Source organism: Perca fluviatilis, chromosome 22, assembly GCF_010015445.1.
Source record: "Perca fluviatilis chromosome 22, GENO_Pfluv_1.0, whole genome shotgun sequence".
Lineage (NCBI taxonomy): Eukaryota > Metazoa > Chordata > Actinopteri > Perciformes > Percidae > Perca > Perca fluviatilis.
This window is the reverse complement of record NC_053133.1, coordinates 31,183,778-31,204,816: the sequence shown is the minus strand read 5'-3', so window position 1 is coordinate 31,204,816 and position 21,039 is coordinate 31,183,778. Positions and strand designations below refer to the sequence as shown.

At 42.7% G+C, this 21,039-nt stretch overlaps 1 protein-coding gene across 1 annotated transcript; it reads right to left on the bottom strand.

The window, feature by feature from the left end:
• Window positions 1-4,050: 4,050 nt before the first annotated feature.
• LOC120552649 (NACHT, LRR and PYD domains-containing protein 12-like) lies at window positions 4,051-20,530 on the bottom strand. The gene is made up of 14 exons (XM_039790841.1): window positions 20,482-20,530; window positions 18,773-18,853; window positions 18,300-18,514; window positions 13,908-15,753; window positions 12,310-12,480; window positions 11,955-12,131; window positions 10,383-10,559; window positions 9,838-10,011; window positions 9,000-9,173; window positions 8,275-8,451; window positions 7,350-7,499; window positions 5,993-6,039; window positions 4,347-4,520; window positions 4,051-4,167 (listed from the first exon to the last, which is right to left on the bottom strand). The coding sequence occupies exons 4-13, from the start codon at window positions 15,551-15,553 to the stop codon at window positions 4,465-4,467; spliced, it is 2,949 nt and encodes a 982-aa protein (XP_039646775.1). The 5' UTR covers window positions 15,554-15,753; window positions 18,300-18,514; window positions 18,773-18,853; window positions 20,482-20,530; the 3' UTR covers window positions 4,051-4,167; window positions 4,347-4,464.
• Window positions 20,531-21,039: the final 509 nt, after the last annotated feature.

Sequence of the window (21,039 nt, the reverse complement as noted above, 5' to 3'; positions counted from 1 at the left end):
GTGACAGTAAGTCTCGTGGTTTATGACCCAATCGTTAGCCTATTGTTATAAAGGTCTGCTACGGAGCGCCATAACGTGAGGTACAAGGTAATGGAGCCTTTTATACATTGTCGTGGTTTCTTTAGAAATAAACAACGGACAAATAGAGTCTTTAAACGCTTCAGATGTAAAGTTATTCTCTGTCAAAGTGACGCCAAAATGAACCACCCATATCCTCGGAGGGTTTGGAGGACTGGTTGAGTCTAAAATACAACCTGAAAACAACAAATGGGCTCATCTGCATGAACTAACTCAAACCCCTTCTACTTACTCCAGAGTCTGTAGTCTACAGTTTGGACTCTCCATAAGATCACGCAGTAGCTCAACTCCTGGACCCTGCAGCCTGTAGTTGTTACTCAGGTCCAGCTCTCTCAGATGGGAGGGGTTGGACTTCAGTGCTGAGGCCAAAGAAGTACAGCCATCATCTGTGATCTTACAGTCCTTTAACCTGCAAAGAAGAGGATTTTATCAAACAATCACTGTCCTGTGATAACCTGCAGGAATTGTGGACCAGGATGCATGATAACCTATGTCGGATTGCAGGGACCCAGGTTTCATTCAGCCTGAGATTATTTGTCCTGGGAGATGTTCAATCCTCAGTGGGATGGATAAGCACATAATAAGCTGGGTCCAGACAGTTTAATGATAGCCAGATAGATTATTTAAAGAGGATGGAAGAATGAAGGGGTTCTGTCAATCCAGGAGTGGGCTTGTTAGATGACTAAGGGGGCTGTGTTTAGAAAAAAATAAAGAAAATTGTTTTCCAGATTGGATGTCTATATTAAAAAATGGGGAAAGTACCACAGCTTTCTGGATGGCTCCTAAGAAGCTTTGTTTTGGGTAGTGGACGGCAAAATGGGCTTATTGTGGTTTTATGGTTTTTATAGTGTGTCAAGTTTGTTATTATGCTGTTGTATGGTCTTGAATATTGTAGTTGATGTGTCATCTTTTCACTGGTTGTCAGACTTTGCTCAGTGGGTAGAAGAGATTCGGTACCTCAGAGTCTCCAGTCTGAAATGTGGACTCTTCAAAACATCACACAGCCACTTCACTCCTGAATCCTGCAGCTCGTTAAAGCTCAGCTCCAGCTCTCTAATGTGATGGGAAAGGTTGAACTTCAGAGCTGAGGCTAGAGAAAGACAACTTCCTTCGGCCAGAAGACAGCAAATCAACCTGCAGAGAGGGAATTTTTAATGGAAAATTTTTTCCCGACAAACACATGAAACAAAGCTCTTGTTCCTGCTGTCAGGAGGTCGCCATCATGTTTTCACGGCTCATGTGTTGAAAACGTGCGCTGCTTCTATTTGACCGAAGGATCCTTCAGCTGTTAGAGTCTTTCCTCTGTGATGGCGCGCGCGTTTCATGTTACCTTTAAGTGTGTTTCCACCTTGACTCAACTTGACTTTTGGTACCAGCTGCTTTTATCTTTGCGCTTTCCATTGTGAATATAGTCTGCTCAGTGTAGGATAGATTCTCAGCGTGACATGCCACGTTAAACTGCCATGACAATCTTCAACGTACACGCGCTTGATTCTTCTTTCATCAGCAACCAAAGAGAAGAATGTTTTATCTGCACAGATGTATGGCAAAGTTTTGCAGGCTGCTTTTAAAAAGAAATCAGGGTAGAGTGAATAAAAACATTGCAGTTGCGCATTGACGGTAGCATGACTATTTTAAAAGATGTCTTGTTTAATGCTAGTAACAATTCTCTGACCAATGTATGTATCGGCTCGTAGTGAAACATCGATTGAGGTGGTACCAAAAAGGTACCAGGTACATCCACAAGTTTTGACAATGGGAAATCAAAAAAGCTGACTTTGAATTTAGAAGAGATGTGTCATACCTCAGAGTTTCCAGTCTGCAGTGTGGACTCTGCAGTCCATCAGACAGAAGCTTCACTCCTGAATCCTGCATCTTGTTGAAGCTCAGGTCCAGCTCTCTCAGATGTGAGGGGTTGGACTTCAGAGCTGAGGCCAGAGAAGCACAGCAGATCCCCAGTAGTTCACAGTGATTAAGTCTGTAATTACAGGATAAACACCCGGTTTCAGCCATGATTCCATGTACCTGTCACATATTTCTATTCTGGCAGGCTTATTCAGAGTTCAGGGTAATGGCTGCAAAGTGTCCTCTGGTTTTAAGACCTAACTCTGGAATTATTAATACGAACATACCAGAGGATCTCAGGCTGCTTGTATGGCAAACAGTCGGTAAAAAAAGCTTGACCATTCATGGTTTATTTTGCAGATATTTAACATCTCCAGTGTTTTCTTTGGTTATCAATTAGACATGTTGTAGTTAAATTGAATTATTTTTATTCTTCATAGAGGAAATAAGAAGAGCCTCGTCAAGATATGAGATCAACAAGAAAACAGTAAGTAGACAGACCTCAGAGTCTTCAGTCTACATTGTGGACTCTCCAGAAATTCACACAGAAGCTTCACTCCTGAATCCTGAAGCTCGTAGTTGTGACTCAGGTCCAGCTCTCTCAGATGGGAGGGGTTGGACTTTAGAGCTGAGGCTAGAGAAGCACAGCTGATCTCTGACAAACCGCAGTCACTCAATCTGAATAAAAAGCAAACATTTAGCAAAATCAAATTCATAGTCTAATTTAATTGCATAATTTGCTGTTGGTTTGTGATACAGAGCTTTTTGGCCAACATTCTTTCAGATTATCTCTGTTTAAACACAGATATAAATGATCATGTAATGGTGTCAAATTAAAGTCAAACTAAAGTGTAACTTCTTACTCTTCCTACTCTCTAACAGAATATAATTTTAACCATTTACTTAAGCTTTGTCTTTACAAGAGTCAGCTAAAGAAAGCTTACAACCGATCAGGCAAGCGTTTTTAAGGTACCACTGGCCCGCAAAAACATCTACAAGAAATCTTTCATCCCCTCCATACCGCTAGACTGAACAGCACAAAATTAACACCACAGTCAGCTGATATCTTAACACCCATGTCTTGTTTTATATTTCTTTGTGAATGTCTCTTTGTGACTGGAGCTTTGTCAAAGAAGATTTTCTGTAACCCTTGTGTAACAAAGTATTATCTTATCTTAATTAACCGTGTAAGCGCGCTAGATTTTTCAGGGTATTAACCGTATTAACAAGTTGCCCAAAAAGAACATCAATGCTGTCAACACATCCGGTACTTGTACTTCTGTTCTTCCCAATAAAATGTTTCATGCTTCAACAACTCCGATGATGCCATAAAAGCTCCTTGATTTCCACTCTGAATGTAAAGTTATACCACCAGCTGAGCTGCCCAAATTTGCATTTGTTACTGATGCAAAAGTCTCCTTTCGTCTCAGTAAGATGCAGGGGGCTTTCCAATTCCAAAGTCATCTCAACCATGGAGATATTTGATGGTTTGGGTAACACTTTGGCATTTATTTTCAACATGCAGGGTAAAAACACTTCTTGGTTAGGGAAAGATTGTGGATTGGGTTTTTAAAAATGTACGTTTAAGTGACATGCGGGACAAGAACGGGACATGGGCCCCGGTCTCTTGGGTGAAAGTCCAACCTTCCCTCCTTACGAGGAGTTTCAGTCTTTCATACTACTCTCTTCTGTTGTCTCTCTTCATACTATGTCATCATGGAGACACTGACCAAGAGTATTTGACGAGTTAGGAGAAAGAACGGTTTGATTTACATGCAGTTAACTTCTCTCCTGGTACTGTGTCCATTATGTTCGGTGTTTCAGCTAGCCGTAAAAGACCGGATTGTACAGTTATAACAACAACAATTTTATGTTTAGTATGGCAATATTGGAGGTACAGTAACTAACAGTAGCCTAAATATACGGCGTTTCATACGCAGAGCTAAAGTGTGATGAAGTCCAGACATTTGGGTTCAGCCGTTGTGTAAAACAGCATCATATTTGCCTATTTAAATCAAACTAAACTATATGATGTGGCTCACTAAAAGAGCTAATTAAGTGGTGTCTGACCCGAGAGTCTCCAGAGTACATTGTGGACTCTGCAGTCCAGCCGACAGCAGCTTCACTCCTGAATCTTGCAGGTTGTTTCTGCTCAGGTCCAGCTCTCTCAGATGGGACAGGTTGGACTTCAGAACTGAGACCAGAGAAGCACAGCTGATCTCTGTCAGTCCAGAATTGGCAAGTCTGTCAATACAGAGATAATACCGAAATCAGAGAGATTCTTTCCACAACCATCTACAACACAAACATATTCTGACGAAAATGTATTTTGACCTTTAATAATCATTTTCAGTTTGTGTGTCATGTTAAAATGTTTGGTCAACATATGTTCTACAAAAGCAAAAGACAGTAAGTGAACTAACGAAAGTGACTTCAGTCTACAGTGTGGACTCTCAAGTCCAGCAGACAACAGCTTCACTCCTGAGTCCTGCAGCTTGCTTCCTCTCAGGTCCAGCTCTCTCAGATGGGAGGGGTTGGACTTCAGAGCTGAAGCCACAAATTCATAGTGAGTCTTTGACAGCCAACATTCACGAAGTCTGGAAGTACAAAATTTATGTAAAGTCAGTGATTTAAAAAGCATAATAAATACAAATTGCACAGAAAGACACTCAATGCATACTAGCACTAACAATGGCAATATGTTTAAATAGAAAAAGATCCAAAACATCTGGTCACAACCAGAATATCTTTTTCATATTGTGAGCTATTACAAAAAACGAGAGAACAATATACAATGGCAAAGAGTACATAAACACAGTTATGTAAAATTGTTTAAAAGTCAGATTTTTAAATAACAGCCTTGGCCGTAACAACTTGAGAATGTATTTAGCTGATCATAATTGTATTTGTAGGTAACTGTGATTTATTTTACAGTCCTGTAAAGTCTATATGTCTGATACACAATCACAGTGAGTTTTAATCCTTTATGGATCATCGGGATGACGTCGGCCACCTGCCATGTTTAAATTTAAATCAAGGAAGTGCTCGCTATCTTAAAACCCAGATTTTCCCACCCACACCTCTACTCTGCATTGGTTTATTTGGTCGGTCAATGATTTGGTCACAGTAACCTTATCGAAACATTGACTGAAATGTAGTCACAGCTACGTGTCTTCAGAAAGGTCCTCATTAGTTGGTCGAATTTAATAAACCAATGCACGGGTGACTAGTGTGTGCAGGAATTTTCTTTGTAAAATGGATCACTAAGGAGACAAAGGAAATGGAGTGTGTTGCTGTCTACACATTTGAGATGAATGAAAATCTTTTGTTTAAATCAAAATGAACGTTGACTGAAACGCAGTCACTACTACGTTCTTGGGAAAGGTCCTCGTGGACCTAAATGTAGTCACTACGTCACTACTGCTTGCCTTGAGATACACTGACCAACTAAACCAATGCAAAGGTTAAAGGTGCAGTAGGTAAGACTTATAAAACTAACTTTCTGTCGTTATTTGCTGAAACTGACCCTATGTTCCAGTAGAACCACATGAAGCAGGTCATTTAAAAAAACATCCAGCTCCTCTGGCTCCATCTACAGCCTGTAGTGAGATTAGCAAAATCCACCACTCCCTGTTCAGATGCACCAATCAGGGCCAGGGGAGGTGTCTAACTGTTCAGATGCACCAATCAGGGCCAGGGGAGGTGTCTAACTGTTCAGATGCACCAATCAGGGCCAAGGGGGTGTCTAACTGTTCAGATGCACCAATCAGGGCCAGGGAGGTGTCTAACTGTTCAGATGCACCAATCAGGGCCAGGGGGTGTCTAACTGTTCAGATGCACCAATCAGGGCCAGGGGGAGTGTCTAACAGACGACGGCAAGGAACACACCAACAGACTCATGTCACCGACCGCCAGACTGTCCGTGATGGCGTTATCGCGGTGTGTCTGGACCATTACCCAACATGCAACACGGAACAGAACAAAGCAACAGATGTGCTGTCGTTACCGGGATTAATCAGCCAATCTTCCAGTTATTAACAGTTTATGTTTCTTTAAGATATTTACTCACTGGCTTTGTGTCCGTCAGGTGCAGCCGTGCACTCTCGTCCAGTAACCCTGAAGAGATAAACACAAATACAGCAGTTATTCTCTGACATTAGTCTTAAAGGTCCAATGTGTGGGAATTTCTCCCATCTAGCGTTGAGATCGTATATATATCAATCAACTCTCTCACGCCACCAGAGGAGGAATCTTCCCTTTATGACCTCATAAGGGGAAAGGCTACCTCCCCTTTCTCTGCTTTGCCCCCCAGAGAATTTGGCCGACTCATGAGAGAGAGAGACATCATGGCTTTCAAACGAGCAAAGTGGCAGTTGGTCAAGGCCATATTAGGGGACCACTAAGGTCTATATAAAAGAGACTTCAGATACAGTATTAGGGGACCACTAAGGTCTATATAAAAGAGACTTCAGATACAGTATTAGGGGACCACTAAGGTCTATATAAAAGAGACTTCAGATACAGTATTAGGGGACCACTAAGGCCTATATAAAAGAGACTTCAGATACAGTATTAGGGGACCACTAAGGCCTATATAAAAGAGACTTCAGATACAGTATTAGGGGACCACTAAGGTCTATATAAAAGAGACTTCAGATACAGTATTAGGGGACCACTAAGGTCTATATAAAAGAGACTTCAGATACAATATTAGGGGACCACTAAGGCCTATATAAAAGAGACTTCAGATACAGTATTAGGGGACCACTAAGGTCTATATAAAAGAGACTTCAGATACAGTATTAGGGGACCACTAAGGTCTATATAAAAGAGACTTCAGATACAGTATTAGGGGACCACTAAGGTCTATATAAAAGAGACTTCAGATACAGTATTAGAGGACCACTAAGGTCTATATAAAAGAGACTTCAGATACAGTATTAGGGGACCACTAAGGTCTATATAAAAGAGACTTCAGATACAGTATTAGAGGACCACTAAGGTCTATATAAAAGAGACTTCAGATACAGTATTAGGGGACCACTAAGGTCAATATAAAAGAGACTTCAGATGCAGTATTAGGGGACCACTAAGGCCTATATAAAAGCATCCAAAAAGCAGCATGTCATGGGACCTTTAACTTATGATTTGTTGTACAACTTGTTTTGGTGCTTGAAATGAGTTTCTGTCTCATGCTTCTATGGTGAGATTATATATTGGGGTTACATATGATTAACAAGGTAAAAATGTTTGAAATGAAATTTTGTAATATTGCTTTTGGAGTTGGAGTTTCTTTAAACATCTTTTGGATGCACGGGTGCGTCTTTTGTCCTCAGATGGTTAATTATCGCACTAAGGTACTTTATTGCATTTAATTTCTTTATGTAAATAATTCCGGTCCGTTTACAGTAAAAACAGTATCTTACTTTGTGACTGAGGGTCCAGGTTCATTACTGAAACATGGAGGATCTTTAGACCGGTCACTCAGTCCGGATCCTGGAGAATCTGGTCTGTCCTGTTCCTCCAAATCACTCATCTTCTGGACTCCAGTCAATGTGGCGGGGGAACCTTTAACACTGACGAACAGAGAAATAAATACACAGATACATTTCAGACACACTAATGTCGAAATAACGATTGATATAACCCATAGACTGTAAACAGCGACAGGACAGGACGCCGTAGACTTCGACAGAGACCAGTGAAGGATGTTAGAAGTCTCTTTCCCGGTGCTGGCTGAGCGTTACTGAGCAGCCTCCAACTGAGCTTGAAGACGTAGATGTGATGTGAGCAACCTGTCTGAAAGTGTGAAGTCTTCTGGTAGCTGTGCCAAGAGAAATCTCAATCATTCCCAATCTTACAGAGACGGAGAGCGTGAGTAGGAGCCGTCCATGAGCGTAGGAGCAGGAGCAAAATGTTGCTGAAATATTTTGTTCCGATGCTTTCATGGACTCTCTATGGGCTTCTCCCTTGGCTGTATGATGCCTCCATGTCACCCTGATTGCCTGCGAGCTTCTCCTGACTATACGGTAATTCCTCTACTGTGTGACAGTAAGTCTCGTGGTTATGACCCAATCGTTAGCCTATTGTTATAAAAGCGTCTGCTACGGAGCCATAACGTGAGGTACAAGGTAATGGAGCCTTTTATACATTGTCGTGTTTCTTTAGAAATAAACAACGGACAAATAGAGTCTTTAAACGCTTCAGATGTAAAGTTATTCTCTGTCAAAGTGACGTCAAAATGAACCACCCATATCCTCGGAGGGTTTGGAGGACTGGTTGAGTCTAAAATACAACCTGAAAACAACAAATGGGCTCATCTGCATGAACTAACTCAAACCCTCTACTTACTCCAGAGTCTGCAGTCTACAGTTTGGACTCTCCATAAGATCACGCAGTAGCTCAACTCCTGGACCCTGCAGCCTGTAGTTGTTACTCAGGTCCAGCTCTCTCAGATGGGAGGGGTTGGACTTCAGTGCTGAGGCCAAAGAAGTACAGCCATCATCTGTGATCTTACAGTCCTTTAACCTGCAAAGAAGAGGATTTTATCAAACAATCACTGTCCTGTGATAACCTGCAGGAATTGTGGACCAGGATGCATGATAACCTATGTCGGATTGCAGGGACCCAGGTTTCATTCAGCCTGAGATTATTTGTTCTGGGAGATGTTCAATCCTCAGTGGGATGGATAAGCACATAATAAGCTGGGTCCAGACAGTTTAATGATAGCCAGATAGATTATTTAAAGAGGATGGAAGAATGAAGGGGTTCTGTCAATCCAGGAGTGGGCTTGTTAGATGACTAGGGGGGCGGTGTTTAGAAAAATATAAAGAAAATTGTTTTCCAGATTGGATGTCTATATTAGAAAATGGGGAAAGTACCACAGCTTTCTGGATGGCTCCTAAGAAGCTTTGTTTTGGGTAGAGACGTGTAAAATGGGCTTATTGTGGTTTTATGGTTTTTATAGTGTGTCAAGTTTGTTATTATGCTGTTGTATGGTCTTGAATATTGTAGTTGATGTGTCATCTTTTCACTGGTTGTCAGACTTTGCTCAGTGGGTAGAAGAGATTCGGTACCTCAGAGTCTCCAGTCTGAAATGTGGACTCTTCAAAACATCACACAGCCACTTCACTCCTGAATCCTGCAGCTCGTTAAAGCTCAGCTCCAGCTCTCTCAGATGGGAGGGGTTGAACTTCAGAGCTGAGGCTAGAGAAAGACAACTTCCTTCCGTCAGAAGACAGCAAATCAACCTGCAGAGAGGGAATTTTTTAATGGAAAATTTTTTTTCCGACAAACACATGAAACAAAGCTCTTGTTCCTGCTGTCAGGAGGTCGCCATCATGTTTTCTACGGCTCATGTGTTGAACGTGTCTGCGCTGATTTGACAGAAGGTCCTCAGCTGTTAGAGTCTTTCCTCTGTGATGGCAGGCGTTTCATGTTACCTTTAAGTGTGTTTCCACCTTGACTCAACTTGACTTTTGGTACCAGCTGCTTTTATCTTTGGCGTTTTCCATTGTGAATATAGTCTGCTCAGTGTAGGATAGATTCTCAGGTGACATGCCACGTTAAACTGCCATGACAATCTTCAACGTGACACTCGCTTGATTCTTTCATCAGCAACCAAAGAGAAGAATGTTTTATCTGCACAGATGTATGGCAAAGTTTTGCAGGCTGCTTTTAAAAAGAAATCAGGGTAGAGTGAATAAAAACATTGCAGTTGCTATTGACGGTAGCATGACTATTTTAAAAGATGTCTTGTTTAATGCTAGTAACAATTCTCTGACCAATGTATGTATCGGCTCGTGTGAAACATCGATTGAGGTGGTACCAAAAAAGGTACCAGGTACTATCCACAAGTTTTGACAATGGGAAATCAAAAAAGCGCGACTTGAATTTAGAAGAGATGTGTCATACCTCAGAGTTTCCAGTCTGCAGTGTGGACTCTGCAGTCCATCAGACAGAAGCTTCACTCCTGAATCCTGCATCTTGTTGAAGCTCAGGTCCAGCTCTCTCAGATGTGAGGGGTTGGACTTCAGAGCTGAGGCCAGAGAAGCACAGCAGATCCCCAGTAGTTCACAGTGATTAAGTCTGTAATTACAGGATAAACACTCCGGTTTCAGCCATGATTCCATGTACGCCTGTCACATATTTCTATTCTGGCAGGCTTATTCAGAGTTCAGGGTAATGGCTGCAAAGTGTCCTCTGGTTTTAAGACCTAACTCTGGAATTATTAATACGAACATACCAGAGGATCTCAGGCTGCTTGTATGGCAAACAGTCGGTAAAAAAAGCTTGACCATTCATGGTTTATTTTGCAGATATTTAACATCTCCAGTGTTTTCTTTGGTTATCAATTAGACATGTTGTAGTTAAATTGAATTATTTTTATTCTTCATAGAGGAAATAAGAAGAGCCTCGTCAAGATATGAGATCAACAAGAAAACAGTAAGTAGACAGACCTCAGAGTGTTCAGTCTACATTGTGGACTCTCCAGAAATTCACACAGAAGCTTCACTCCTGAATCCTGAAGCTCGTAGTTGTGACTCAGGTCCAGCTCTCTCAGATGGGAGGGGTTGGACTTTAGAGCTGAGGCTAGAGAAGCACAGCTGATCTCTGACAAACCGCAGTCACTCAATCTGAATAAAAAGCAAACATTTAGCAAAATCAAATTCATAGTCTAATTTAATTGCATAATTTGCTGTTGGTTTGTGATACAGAGCTTTTTGGCCAACATTCTTTCAGATTATCTCTGTTTAAACACAGATATAAATGATCATGTAATGGTGTCAAATTAAAGTCAAACTAAAGTGTAACTTCTTACTCTTCCTACTCTCTAACAGAATATAATTTTAACCATTTACTTAAGCTTTGTCTTTACAAGAGTCAGCTAAAGAAAGCTTACACCGATCAGGCAAGCGTTTTAAGGTACCACTGGCCCGCAAAAACATCTACAAGAAATCTTTCATCCCCTCTGCAATAGCCAGACTGAACAGCACAAAATTAACACCACAGTCAGCTGATATCTTAACACCCATGTCTTGTTTTTATATTTCTTTGTGAATGTCTCTTTGTGACTGGAGCTTTGTCAAAGAAGATTTTCTGTAACCCTTGTGTAACAAAGTATTATCTTATCTTAATTAACCGTGTAAGCGCTGCTAGATTTTTCAGGGTATTAACCGTATTAACAAGTTGCCCAAAAAGAACATCAATGCTGTCAACACATCCGGTACTGTACTTCTGTTCTTCCCAATAAAATGTTTCATGCTTCAACAACTCCGAATGATGCCATAAAAGCTCCTTGATTTCCACTCTGAATGTAAAGTTATACCACCAGCTGAGCGCTGCCCAAATTTGCATTTGTTACTGATGCAAAAAGTCTCCTTTGGTCTCAGTAAGATGCAGGGGGCTTTCCAATTCCAAAGTCATCTCAACCATGGAGATATTTGATGGTTTGGGTAACACTTTGGCATTTATTTTCAACATGCAGGGTAAAAACACTTCTTGGTTAGGGAAAGATTGTGGATTGGGTTTTTAAAAATGTACGTTTAAGTGACATGCGGGACAAGAACGGGACATGGGCCCCGGTCTCTTGGGTGAAAGTCCAACCTTCCCTCCTTACGAGGAGTTTCAGTCTTTCATACTACTCTCTTCTGTTGTCTCTCTTCATACTATGTCATCATGGAGACACTGACCAAGAGTATTTGACGAGTTAGGAGAAAGAACGGTTTGATTTACATGCAGTTAACTTCTCTCCTGGTACTGTGTCCATTATGTTCGGTGTTTCAGCTAGCCGTAAAAGACCGGATTGTACAGTTATAACGACAACAATTTTATGTTTAGTATGGCAATATTGGAGGTACAGTAACTAACAGTAGCCTAAATATCGCGATTTCATACGCAGAGCTAAAGTGTGATGAAGTCCAGACATTTGGGTTCAGCCGTTGTGTAAAACAGCATCATATTTGCCTATTTAAATCAAACTAAACTATATGATGTGGCTCACTAAAAGAGCTAATTAAGTGGTGTCTGACCCGAGAGTCTCCAGAGTACATTGTGGACTCTGCAGTCCAGCCGACAGCAGCTTCACTCCTGAATCTTGCAGGTTGTTTCTGCTCAGGTCCAGCTCTCTCAGATGGGACAGGTTGGACTTCAGAACTGAGACCAGAGAAGCACAGCTGATCTCTGTCAGTCCAGAATTGGCAAGTCTGTCAATACAGAGATAATACCGAAATCAGAGAGATTCTTTCCACAACCATCTACAACACAAACATATTCTGGCCGAAAATGTATTTTGACCTTTAATAATCATTTTCAGTTTGTGTGTCATGTTAAAATGTTTGGTCAACATATGTTCTACAAAAGCAAAAGACAGTAAGTGAACTAAAAAGTGACTTCAGTCTACAGTGTGGACTCTCAAGTCCAGCAGACAACAGCTTCACTCCTGAGTCCTGCAGCTTGCTTCCTCTCAGGTCCAGCTCTCTCAGATGGGAGGGGTTGGACTTCAGAGCTGAAGCCACAAATTCATAGTGAGTCTTTGACAGCCAACATTCACGAAGTCTGGAAGTACAAAATTTATGTAAAGTCAGTGATTTAAAAAGCATAATAAATACAAATTGCACAGAAAGACACTCAATGCATACTAGCACTAACAATGGCAATATGTTTAAATAGAAAAAGATCCAAAACATCTGGTCACAACCAGAATATCTTTTTCATATTGTGAGCTATTACAAAAAACGAGAGAACAATATACAATGGCAAAGAGTACATAAACACAGTTATGTAAAATTGTTTAAAAGTCAGATTTTTAAATAACAGCGCTTGCCGTAACAACTTGAGAATGTATTTAGCTGATCATAATTGTATTTGTAGGTAACTGTGATTTATTTTACAGTCCTGTAAAGTCTATATGTCTGATACACAATCACAGTGAGTTTTAATCCTTTATGGATCATCGGGATGACGTCGGCCACCTGCCATGTTTAAATTTAAATCAAGGAAGTGCTCGCTATCTTAAAACCCAGATTTTCCCACCCACACCTCTACTCTGCATTGGTTTATTTGGTCGGTCAATGATTTGGTCACAGTAACCTTATCGAAACATTGACTGAAATGTAGTCACAGCTACGTGTCTTCAGAAAGGTCCTCATTAGTTGGTCGACTTAATAAACCAATGCACGGGTGACTAGTGTGTGCAGGAATTTTCTTTTAGAAATGGATCACTAAGGAGACAAAGGAAATGGAGTGTGTTGCTGTCTACACATTTGAGATGAATGAAAATCTTTTTGTTTAAATCAAAATGAACGTTGACTGAAACGCAGTCACTACTACGTGTCTTGGGAAAGGTCCTCGTGACCTAAATGTAGTCACTACGTCACTACTGCTTGCCTTGAGATACACTGACCAACTAAACCAATGCAAAGGTTAAAGGTGCAGTAGGTAAGACTTATAAAACTAACTTTCTGTCGTATTTGCTGAAACTGACCCTATGTTCCAGTAGAACCACATGAAGCAGGTCATTTAAAAAAACATCCAGCTCCTCTGGCTCCATCTACAGCCTGTAGTGAGATTAGCAAAAATCCACCACTCCCTGTTCAGATGCACCAATCAGGGCCAGGGGGTGTCTAACTGTTCAGATGCACCAATCAGGGCCAGGGGAGGTGTTTAACTGTTCAGATGCACCAATCAGGGCCAGGGGTGGGTGTCTAACAGTTTTGATGCACTAATCAGGTCCAGGGGGGGTGTCTAACTGCATGTCAATCACTGCTCATGCACACACATTCATTCTCCCTTGTGGGGGGAGGGGCTTAGGAGACCGTTTTGGAGTTTAGCAGAAAGGGGGGAGGGACTGAGAAGTTGTTGATGTTCAAATTTTTTGCATAAGTCCTGGATCTTCACAATCCTACCTACAGCACCTTTAACACAAACTGTGACATAGTGTAAGTAGTTCTACAAAATTGTATAATGTTACAAACTGGACTTACCGAGCCTTTCTGCAGTTCCTCACAGCTGGGATCAGTCTGAGTCGACCCTCCCATGATGTGTTGTACTTGTCCAGGTCCAACTCATCCAGAACCTCCTCTGACATCTGCAGCATGTAGGCCAGAGCTGAGCAGTGGATCTCAGAGAGTCTCTTCTCCGATCTGTTCTCTGACTTCAGAAACTCTTGGATCTCCTGATGGACTGAGTGGTCGTTCATCTCCGTCAGACAGTGGAAGATGTTGATGCTTCTGTCAGGAGAGATCAACTTAGCATTCATCTCCTTCAGGTTGTTGATGGCTCTCTGGATGATTTCTGGACTGTTGTCTGTCTGACCCAGCAGGCCTCCTAAGAGTCTCTGGTTGGACTCCAGAGAGAGGCCATGAAGGAAGCGGACAAACAGGTCCAGGTGGCCATTTTTACTTTCAAGGGATTTGTCCATGGCTTTCATCAGGAAGTCATCTAGAGATGGGTAATGGTCATCGTCACTGTAGTCATCATCATCCTCATCCTCATCCTCATCATCATCATCATCTCTATTTTCCAGGTAGTCCTCCAGTACCTTTGTGTTCTTGTTGGTGTAACAGTGGAACAAGTAGACTGCAGCCAGAAACTCTTGAACGCTCAGATGAACGAAGCAGTAGACTGTTTTCTTGAAGATCACACTTTCTCTTTTGAAGATCTCTGAACAAACTCCTGAGTACAGCGAGGCCTCTGTGACATCCAGACCACAGCGCTCCAGGTCTTCTTGGTAGAACATGATGTTTCCTTTCTCCAGCTGTTCAAACGCCAGCCTCCCCAGCTTCAGAAGAACTTCCCTGTCAGCCTCCGTCAGCTCCTGTGGACTCTTCTCATGTCCCTCAGCATACTTGAGCTTCTTCCTCTTTGTCTGAACCAGCAGGAAGTGTGAGTACATGTCAGTCAGGGTCTTGGGCAGCTCTCCTCTCTGGTCTGTAGTCAACATGTGGTCCAGAACTGTAGCAGTGATCCAGCAGAAGACTGGGATCAGACACATGATGTGGAGGCTCCTGGAGGTCTTGATGTGGGAGATGATTCTGCTGGACAGCTCTTCATCACTGACTCTCTTCCTGAAGTACTCCTCCTTCTGGTCGTCAGTGAAGCCTCGTACTTCTGTTACCCTGTCAACACACGCAGGAGGGATCTGATTGGCTGCTGCAGGTCGGGAAGTTATCCAGATGAGAGCCAGGGGAAGCAGCTTCCCCTGGATGAGGTTTGTCAACAGCACGTTGACTGATGACTTCTGTGTGACATCAGAAACAGCCTCTTTGTTGTTGAAATCCAGGTAAAGTCTGCTTTCATCCAGGCCGTCAAAGATGAAGAGAACTTTAGAGCCAGCGAGCTGCTCTGCTGTGACCTCCTGTAATGTTGGATGGAAAACACGGAGCAGCTCCAGAAGACTGTACTGCTCATCTTTGATCAAGTTCAGCTCCCTGAAGGAAAGAGGGATCACCAGAACCACATCTTGGTTTTCCAAACCCTCGGCCCAGTCCAGACAGAACTTCTGCACTGAGAAGGTTTTTCCAACGCCAGCGACGCCGATCATCATAACGACTCTGATGTGTTTCTGTTGGTCAGGTAAGGCTTTAAAGATGTCTCTGCACTTGATAGGAGAGTCATGGAGGGTCTTCATCTTGGAAGCTGTCTCGAGCTGCCTCACCTCATGTTGGGTATTAACTTCTTCACTCAGTCCGTCTGTGATGTAGAGCTCAGAGTAGATCCTGCTGAGGAGGGATCCACTTCCTGTTACGTTACTTCCTTCAGTCACATGTTCACATGTCCTCTTCACTCTGATCTTATGGTTATCTGAAACCTTCTGCAGACCACTTTCTGCTGAAAGAGAAGAAGACATTGGATTTGAACAACTCAACGCTAAAAAGATGAATAAAAAATCATCTTTTGGAAATTGATCTTAATACCTTAATTATAAAAATAGGAAAAATCCAACCTTTAAGGACACCAATTTTCTTTGTGAATGAATAATGTATTGTAAATAAATAAATTTTCTTCCTTAAAATACAGGGGGCATAAGTCAGTCCACCCCTATGTTACATTCCCATAGAGGCAGGCAGATGTTATTATAAAGGCCAGTTATTTCATGGATCAGGATACTATGCATCCTGATAAAGTTCCCTTTGCCCCCCACATCATCACATACCCTTCACCATACCCCCACATCATCACATACCCTTCACCATACCCCCACATCATCACATACCCTTCACCATACCCCCACATCATCACATACCCTTCACCATACCCCCCCACATCATCACATACCCTTCACCATACCCCCACATCATCACATACCCTTCACCATACATAGAGACTGGTATGCTTTATTTCAGTTAGCCTAATAGCTGGTTTGATTTGCATTGAGAGATGATTTTATGGAAAGTACCCCATGCCCATCTGTAGGTATGATGAAGGTTATGTGATGATGGGGCAAAGGTTGGATTTTTCCTAATATTTTTAATTAAGGCATTAAGATCAATTTCCAAAAGATGGTTTTTTAAATCCTCTTTTTAGTCAACTTTAGCATGGGTTCAAAAAGTCATGCTAAGCACTGTATATTTAAAAAGCAAATAATGAAGGAGGGAGATCTGTTTTGTTCTATGTTTGTATTTGATGTTTATAGCAATCTCTAGAGATTTGTATTGTTTGTAAACAGTGATGAAGTATTTTGGTGACTGGTGGCACAAAATGACAGACGCTGTTGCGGTTAACTGTTTTTGTTATGGCCAATCGCTCTGGACAGAGCCACGGTGCCTCTGCTAAATAGTCTCAGGAAGGAACTGGTTTTGGTGGAACATGTGGATGTTCAAAAGTAGTTTTAGTCGTGTAACAGAAAACTCAGATTGGACAGATAGTCTAGCTAGCTGTTAGACAGACAGACAGACAGACAGACAGACAGACAGACAGACAGACAGATAGTCTAGCTAGCTGTTAGACAGACAGACAGACAGACAGACAGACAGACAGATAGTCTAGCTAGCTGTTAGACAGACAGACAGACAGATAGTCTAGCTAGCTGTCTGGATTTAACTTGCAGAGATCTGAGGAGCAGTTAACCATAGTCCACGGGTGCCGATTTATGTTTTCCTCCGTGGGTGCTCACGGCCGCACGCCCTTTAAAAAATAAAGCCATATAGTCGGCTATCTTCCAACTCAGGACAGCGCCCCTTCTCACAAATACAGAGAGGATTGGCAACCTGATCTCACTGAATTCCATGAAATGAACACGGCCCCTTAAAGCCCCAGTGTGTAACGTTTGTAGTTGTTCACTATCTAAATCTGTGTTGCCCGTTCACAAACTTGTCCTTTTTCATGAATATTGACCACCACCATCAATTTCAAGTATTCCTATTAGCTTTTGCACTTGCATGAACTGGGGTAGATGCTCCATAATGATGCGCCATCTTGAAATACGTTAGCCCGTAAGGGAAAAACAGGACATACTGCTCCACCTTATCGTCGCCTCCCGGCCAAGTTTGAAGAAGGAAACATGGAGGACCACACGTATTCAAAATCCAAATTTTAGGAACAGGTCTTCTTCTTCACCCAGAAAAAGAAAACAGAGATTGAAAAGAGCAAGAGACCAGAAAAAGAGTGAACATTGGAGCTGCTTTGGAGGCACACACCAAATCCCAGCGAGCTAATTGTCCTTTTCTTTCTCTCTCCTTTCCGTCATGTGGCGTGCGTGCCCGCTCGTGGCGTCCGCGCCGCTCTCCGACATGAACTCATGGATGTATTAAGAGAACGTATGATCTCTAACAATGACGGCTTTAGACGGCCTTTTGTACACCTTTGCTTTTTGAAGCGTGAAGGCTACCGTAGCTGCAATACTGCGTGGCGAGAGAGAGTTGATTGCGATATATGATCTCAACGCTAGATGGGAGTAATTCTTACACAACGTAGCTTTAAGTTAAGTGAAAGGTTGTGGGTGGGCTTACGTTTCCATGACATGGAGACAACAACGGGACGGTTGGGTTTAGGAAATGTGACACGCGGGACCCGATCCCTGGTCTCCTGGGTGAAAAGTTTGACCCATCCTCTCCCCCAACCAACCTCCTTATGCAGATTTTCGGGCTTTCATACTACTACTCGCTACCATAGTCGCTCCTAATGCTATGTCATCTTCTCATTGACTTTACATTGGTAATGTTTTTCGAGGTGGGCACACAGAATTTTCATTGGAGACGAAACATTTAACTGACACGTAACCGCGGTCAGCTTCGTGGGAAATTAAGAATCTCTCTGCACCGGTGATGCACTGGCATCATTAGGTTTAGCTTTTTTAATAACAAATCTGTCCATTTTTGTCTCACTATGATTAATGCACATGCATGCACTATGGGGGGATGGAGGGGAAATCTTACTTTGCAGAATGCTGGTCTGACAGGCTATCTGCAGTCCATCTGGGGTTCTGGATCTTTCTCCACACTGGGGACAGCAGGAGTCTCCTGATGAAGCAGACTGGTCCCAGTATGAGGCGATGCACCGTCTGCAGAACCAGCGTCCACAGCTGGTAAAGACTGGATCCTTCAGGACGTCCTGACACAAAGCACAGCAGGACGGCTGCTCCTCCTGAGTCCTGTACCCGTTATAAAGACCAGCAGGGATGGTGTAAACAATGGAACATTTGAAAATGTTAAAGAAAAATGTATTTTAAGTCAACAAAAGAACACAGAGATGCATATACAGCTCAATTCTTCATCTTTGTTTTAATACTTTTAGTTAAATTGTTTAACTTGTCTTCAGAAATGCTCCCATTTTACAGCTTCATCTTCATCATCATCATCATCATCATCATCATCATCATCATCATGATCATCATCACGGTAGATCTTACCGTGTGTTTGGGCTCTGGTCCCTGAAGAACGGAGGAGAATCTTTAGACCAGTGGCTCTTCACAGACAGCCTGGATGCAGATCTGGAGACAACAAGACAAGCACACACAACACACACACACACACACACACACACACACAAAGACACACACCCAAGGGGTCAGCAACCCCCATTATCAGGGGTTGAACCCAGCTCCACTAAGGGCCAAACTGGAGAAGAGAGGCCAGACATGAAGGCTTCATTAACATGCAGAGATCCAAAAATGTTGCTTTTTGTGGCTTTCTCAGACGTTTTTGTCACTTTTGTTTGTTTTTATTCGTCAGTTGTTGCAGATATTTGTTGCTTTTTTTTTTCTTTACTTTTGTCGTATTTCGGTCGACATAAAGCATTAATGTCAACATTAGCTAATGTTATCCATCAGTGAGTTTAACAAATCAAACAGAACAAAGACGACATGTTTCCAGCCTGAATATAAAACTCTCAGCTTCTGGGTAGTGTGATTACAGTTTCAAAAATACTTTCCTGTCTTTCTGGTTTGATGCTGGTTTTGAGGCGGGTTAGGACCGACCAATGAGCGTTGGTTTTGAGGCGGGTTAGGACTGACCAATCAGTGTTGGTTTTGAGGTGGTTTAGGACTGATCAATGAGCGTTGGTTTTGAGGTGGGTTAGGACTGACCAATGAGCGTTGGTTTTGAGGCGGGTTAGGACTGACCAATCAGCGTTGGTTTTGAGGTGGGTTAGGACTGACCAATGAGCGTTGGTTTTGAGGTGGGTTAGGACTGACCAATGAGCGTTGGTTTTGAGGCGGGTTAGGACTGACCAATCAGTGTTGGTGTTGAGGTGGGTTAGGACTGACCAATCAGCGTTGGTGTTGAGGCGGTTTAGGACCGACCAATGAGCGTTGGTTTTGAGGCGGGTTAGGACCGACCAATCAGCGTTGGTGTTGAGGCGGGTTAGGACTGACCAATCAGCGTTGGTTTTGAGGTGGGTTAGGACTGACCAATCAGCGTTGGTTTTGAGGTGGGTTAGGACTGACCAATGAGCGTTGGTGTTGAGGCGGTTTAGGACCGACCAATGAGCGTTGGTTTTGAGGCGGGTTAGGACTGACCAATCAGCGTTGGTTTTGAGGTGGGTTAGGACTGACCAATCAGCGTTGGTTTTGAGGTGGGTTAGGACTGACCAATCAGCGTTGGTTTTGAGGCGGGTTTGACTGACCAACCCGGAGGAAAAGATGTTTCTGCTCTTCTCCCGACTGGTTTCGGTAAGAGTTTGATCTGATTGGTTGATTTGGCCCGTCTATCACCAACTATAGGTGGTGATAGACAGATGGTTTATCCAATCAGATAACCAGGATTTTCGCCCCTTCCCAAAAGTTCCCAGATGGATATGCCGAGCAAATGGGAAGCAATCCATCTGGCGGAGTCAGGTTACTTTAATGTATTTAACACAGCCTCTTTAAGTCTAAATTACAAACATTACAAGTCTAAATGAGCCTTTATTAATATGGTGACATCTGCACTTTCTAAATTACCCCAGTTTAGTTTTTAGTCTAAGAATAGATGCTTTGATTCTTTAATGTCTTCAGCGTTCGAGAACAGGTTTCCACGGCGTACTAGTAGAGATGTTCTGACATCATCGATAGCGATTCCTGATCTCACGTATCGGCCGACGCCGAGCACCGATCTGATACCAGCGTGTCGTAGATCTTACCGTGGGTTTGGGCTCTGGTCCCTGAAGAACGGAGGAGAATCTTTGGACCAGCCGCACCGGCAGGGAAAACAACACAACACACACACAAACACCCAAACACCCCCCCCACAAAAAAACACACAAAAAAAAAAAACAGAGAGACACACACACAGAGACACACACACACACACACACCCAAGGAGTCAGCAACCTCCACTATCAGACGCTATCTGTCATCAACAGACAACAAGAATTCAATTTTATTTATAGCATAAAATCATAACAAGAGTTATCTCGAGACACTTTCCAGATAGAGTAGGTCTAGACCACACTCTATAATTTACAAGACAATTGCAGTAATTCCCCCAAGAGCAAGCATTCAGTGCGACAGTGGCGAGGAAAACCTCCCTCTCAGGAAGAAACCTGGCACAGACCCAGACTCTTGGTAGGAGGTGTCTGAAGGGACAGACCCAGGCTCTTGGTAGGAGGTGTCTGATGGGACAGACCCAGGCTCTTGGTAGGAGGTGTCTGATGGGACAGACCCAGGCTCTTGGTAGGAGGTGTCTGAAGGGACAGACC

What these genes read in the sequence shown, in the direction of transcription:
- LOC120552649 (XM_039790841.1), bottom strand. Translation starts at nt 15,553, where the DNA reads ATGAAGACCCTCCATGACTCTCCTATCAAGTGCAGAGACATCTTTAAA. An exon ending in TGTAGACTGCAGACTCTGGA is followed by an intron (nt 7,500 to 8,274) that starts GTAAGTAGAGGG and finishes TCTGTTCGTCAG; the next exon opens with TGTTAAAGGTTCCCCCGCCA. An exon ending in ACCTGACGGACACAAAGCCA is followed by an intron (nt 4,521 to 5,992) that starts GTGAGTAAATAT and finishes TTGTACTTCCAG; the next exon opens with ACTTCGTGAATGTTGGCTGT.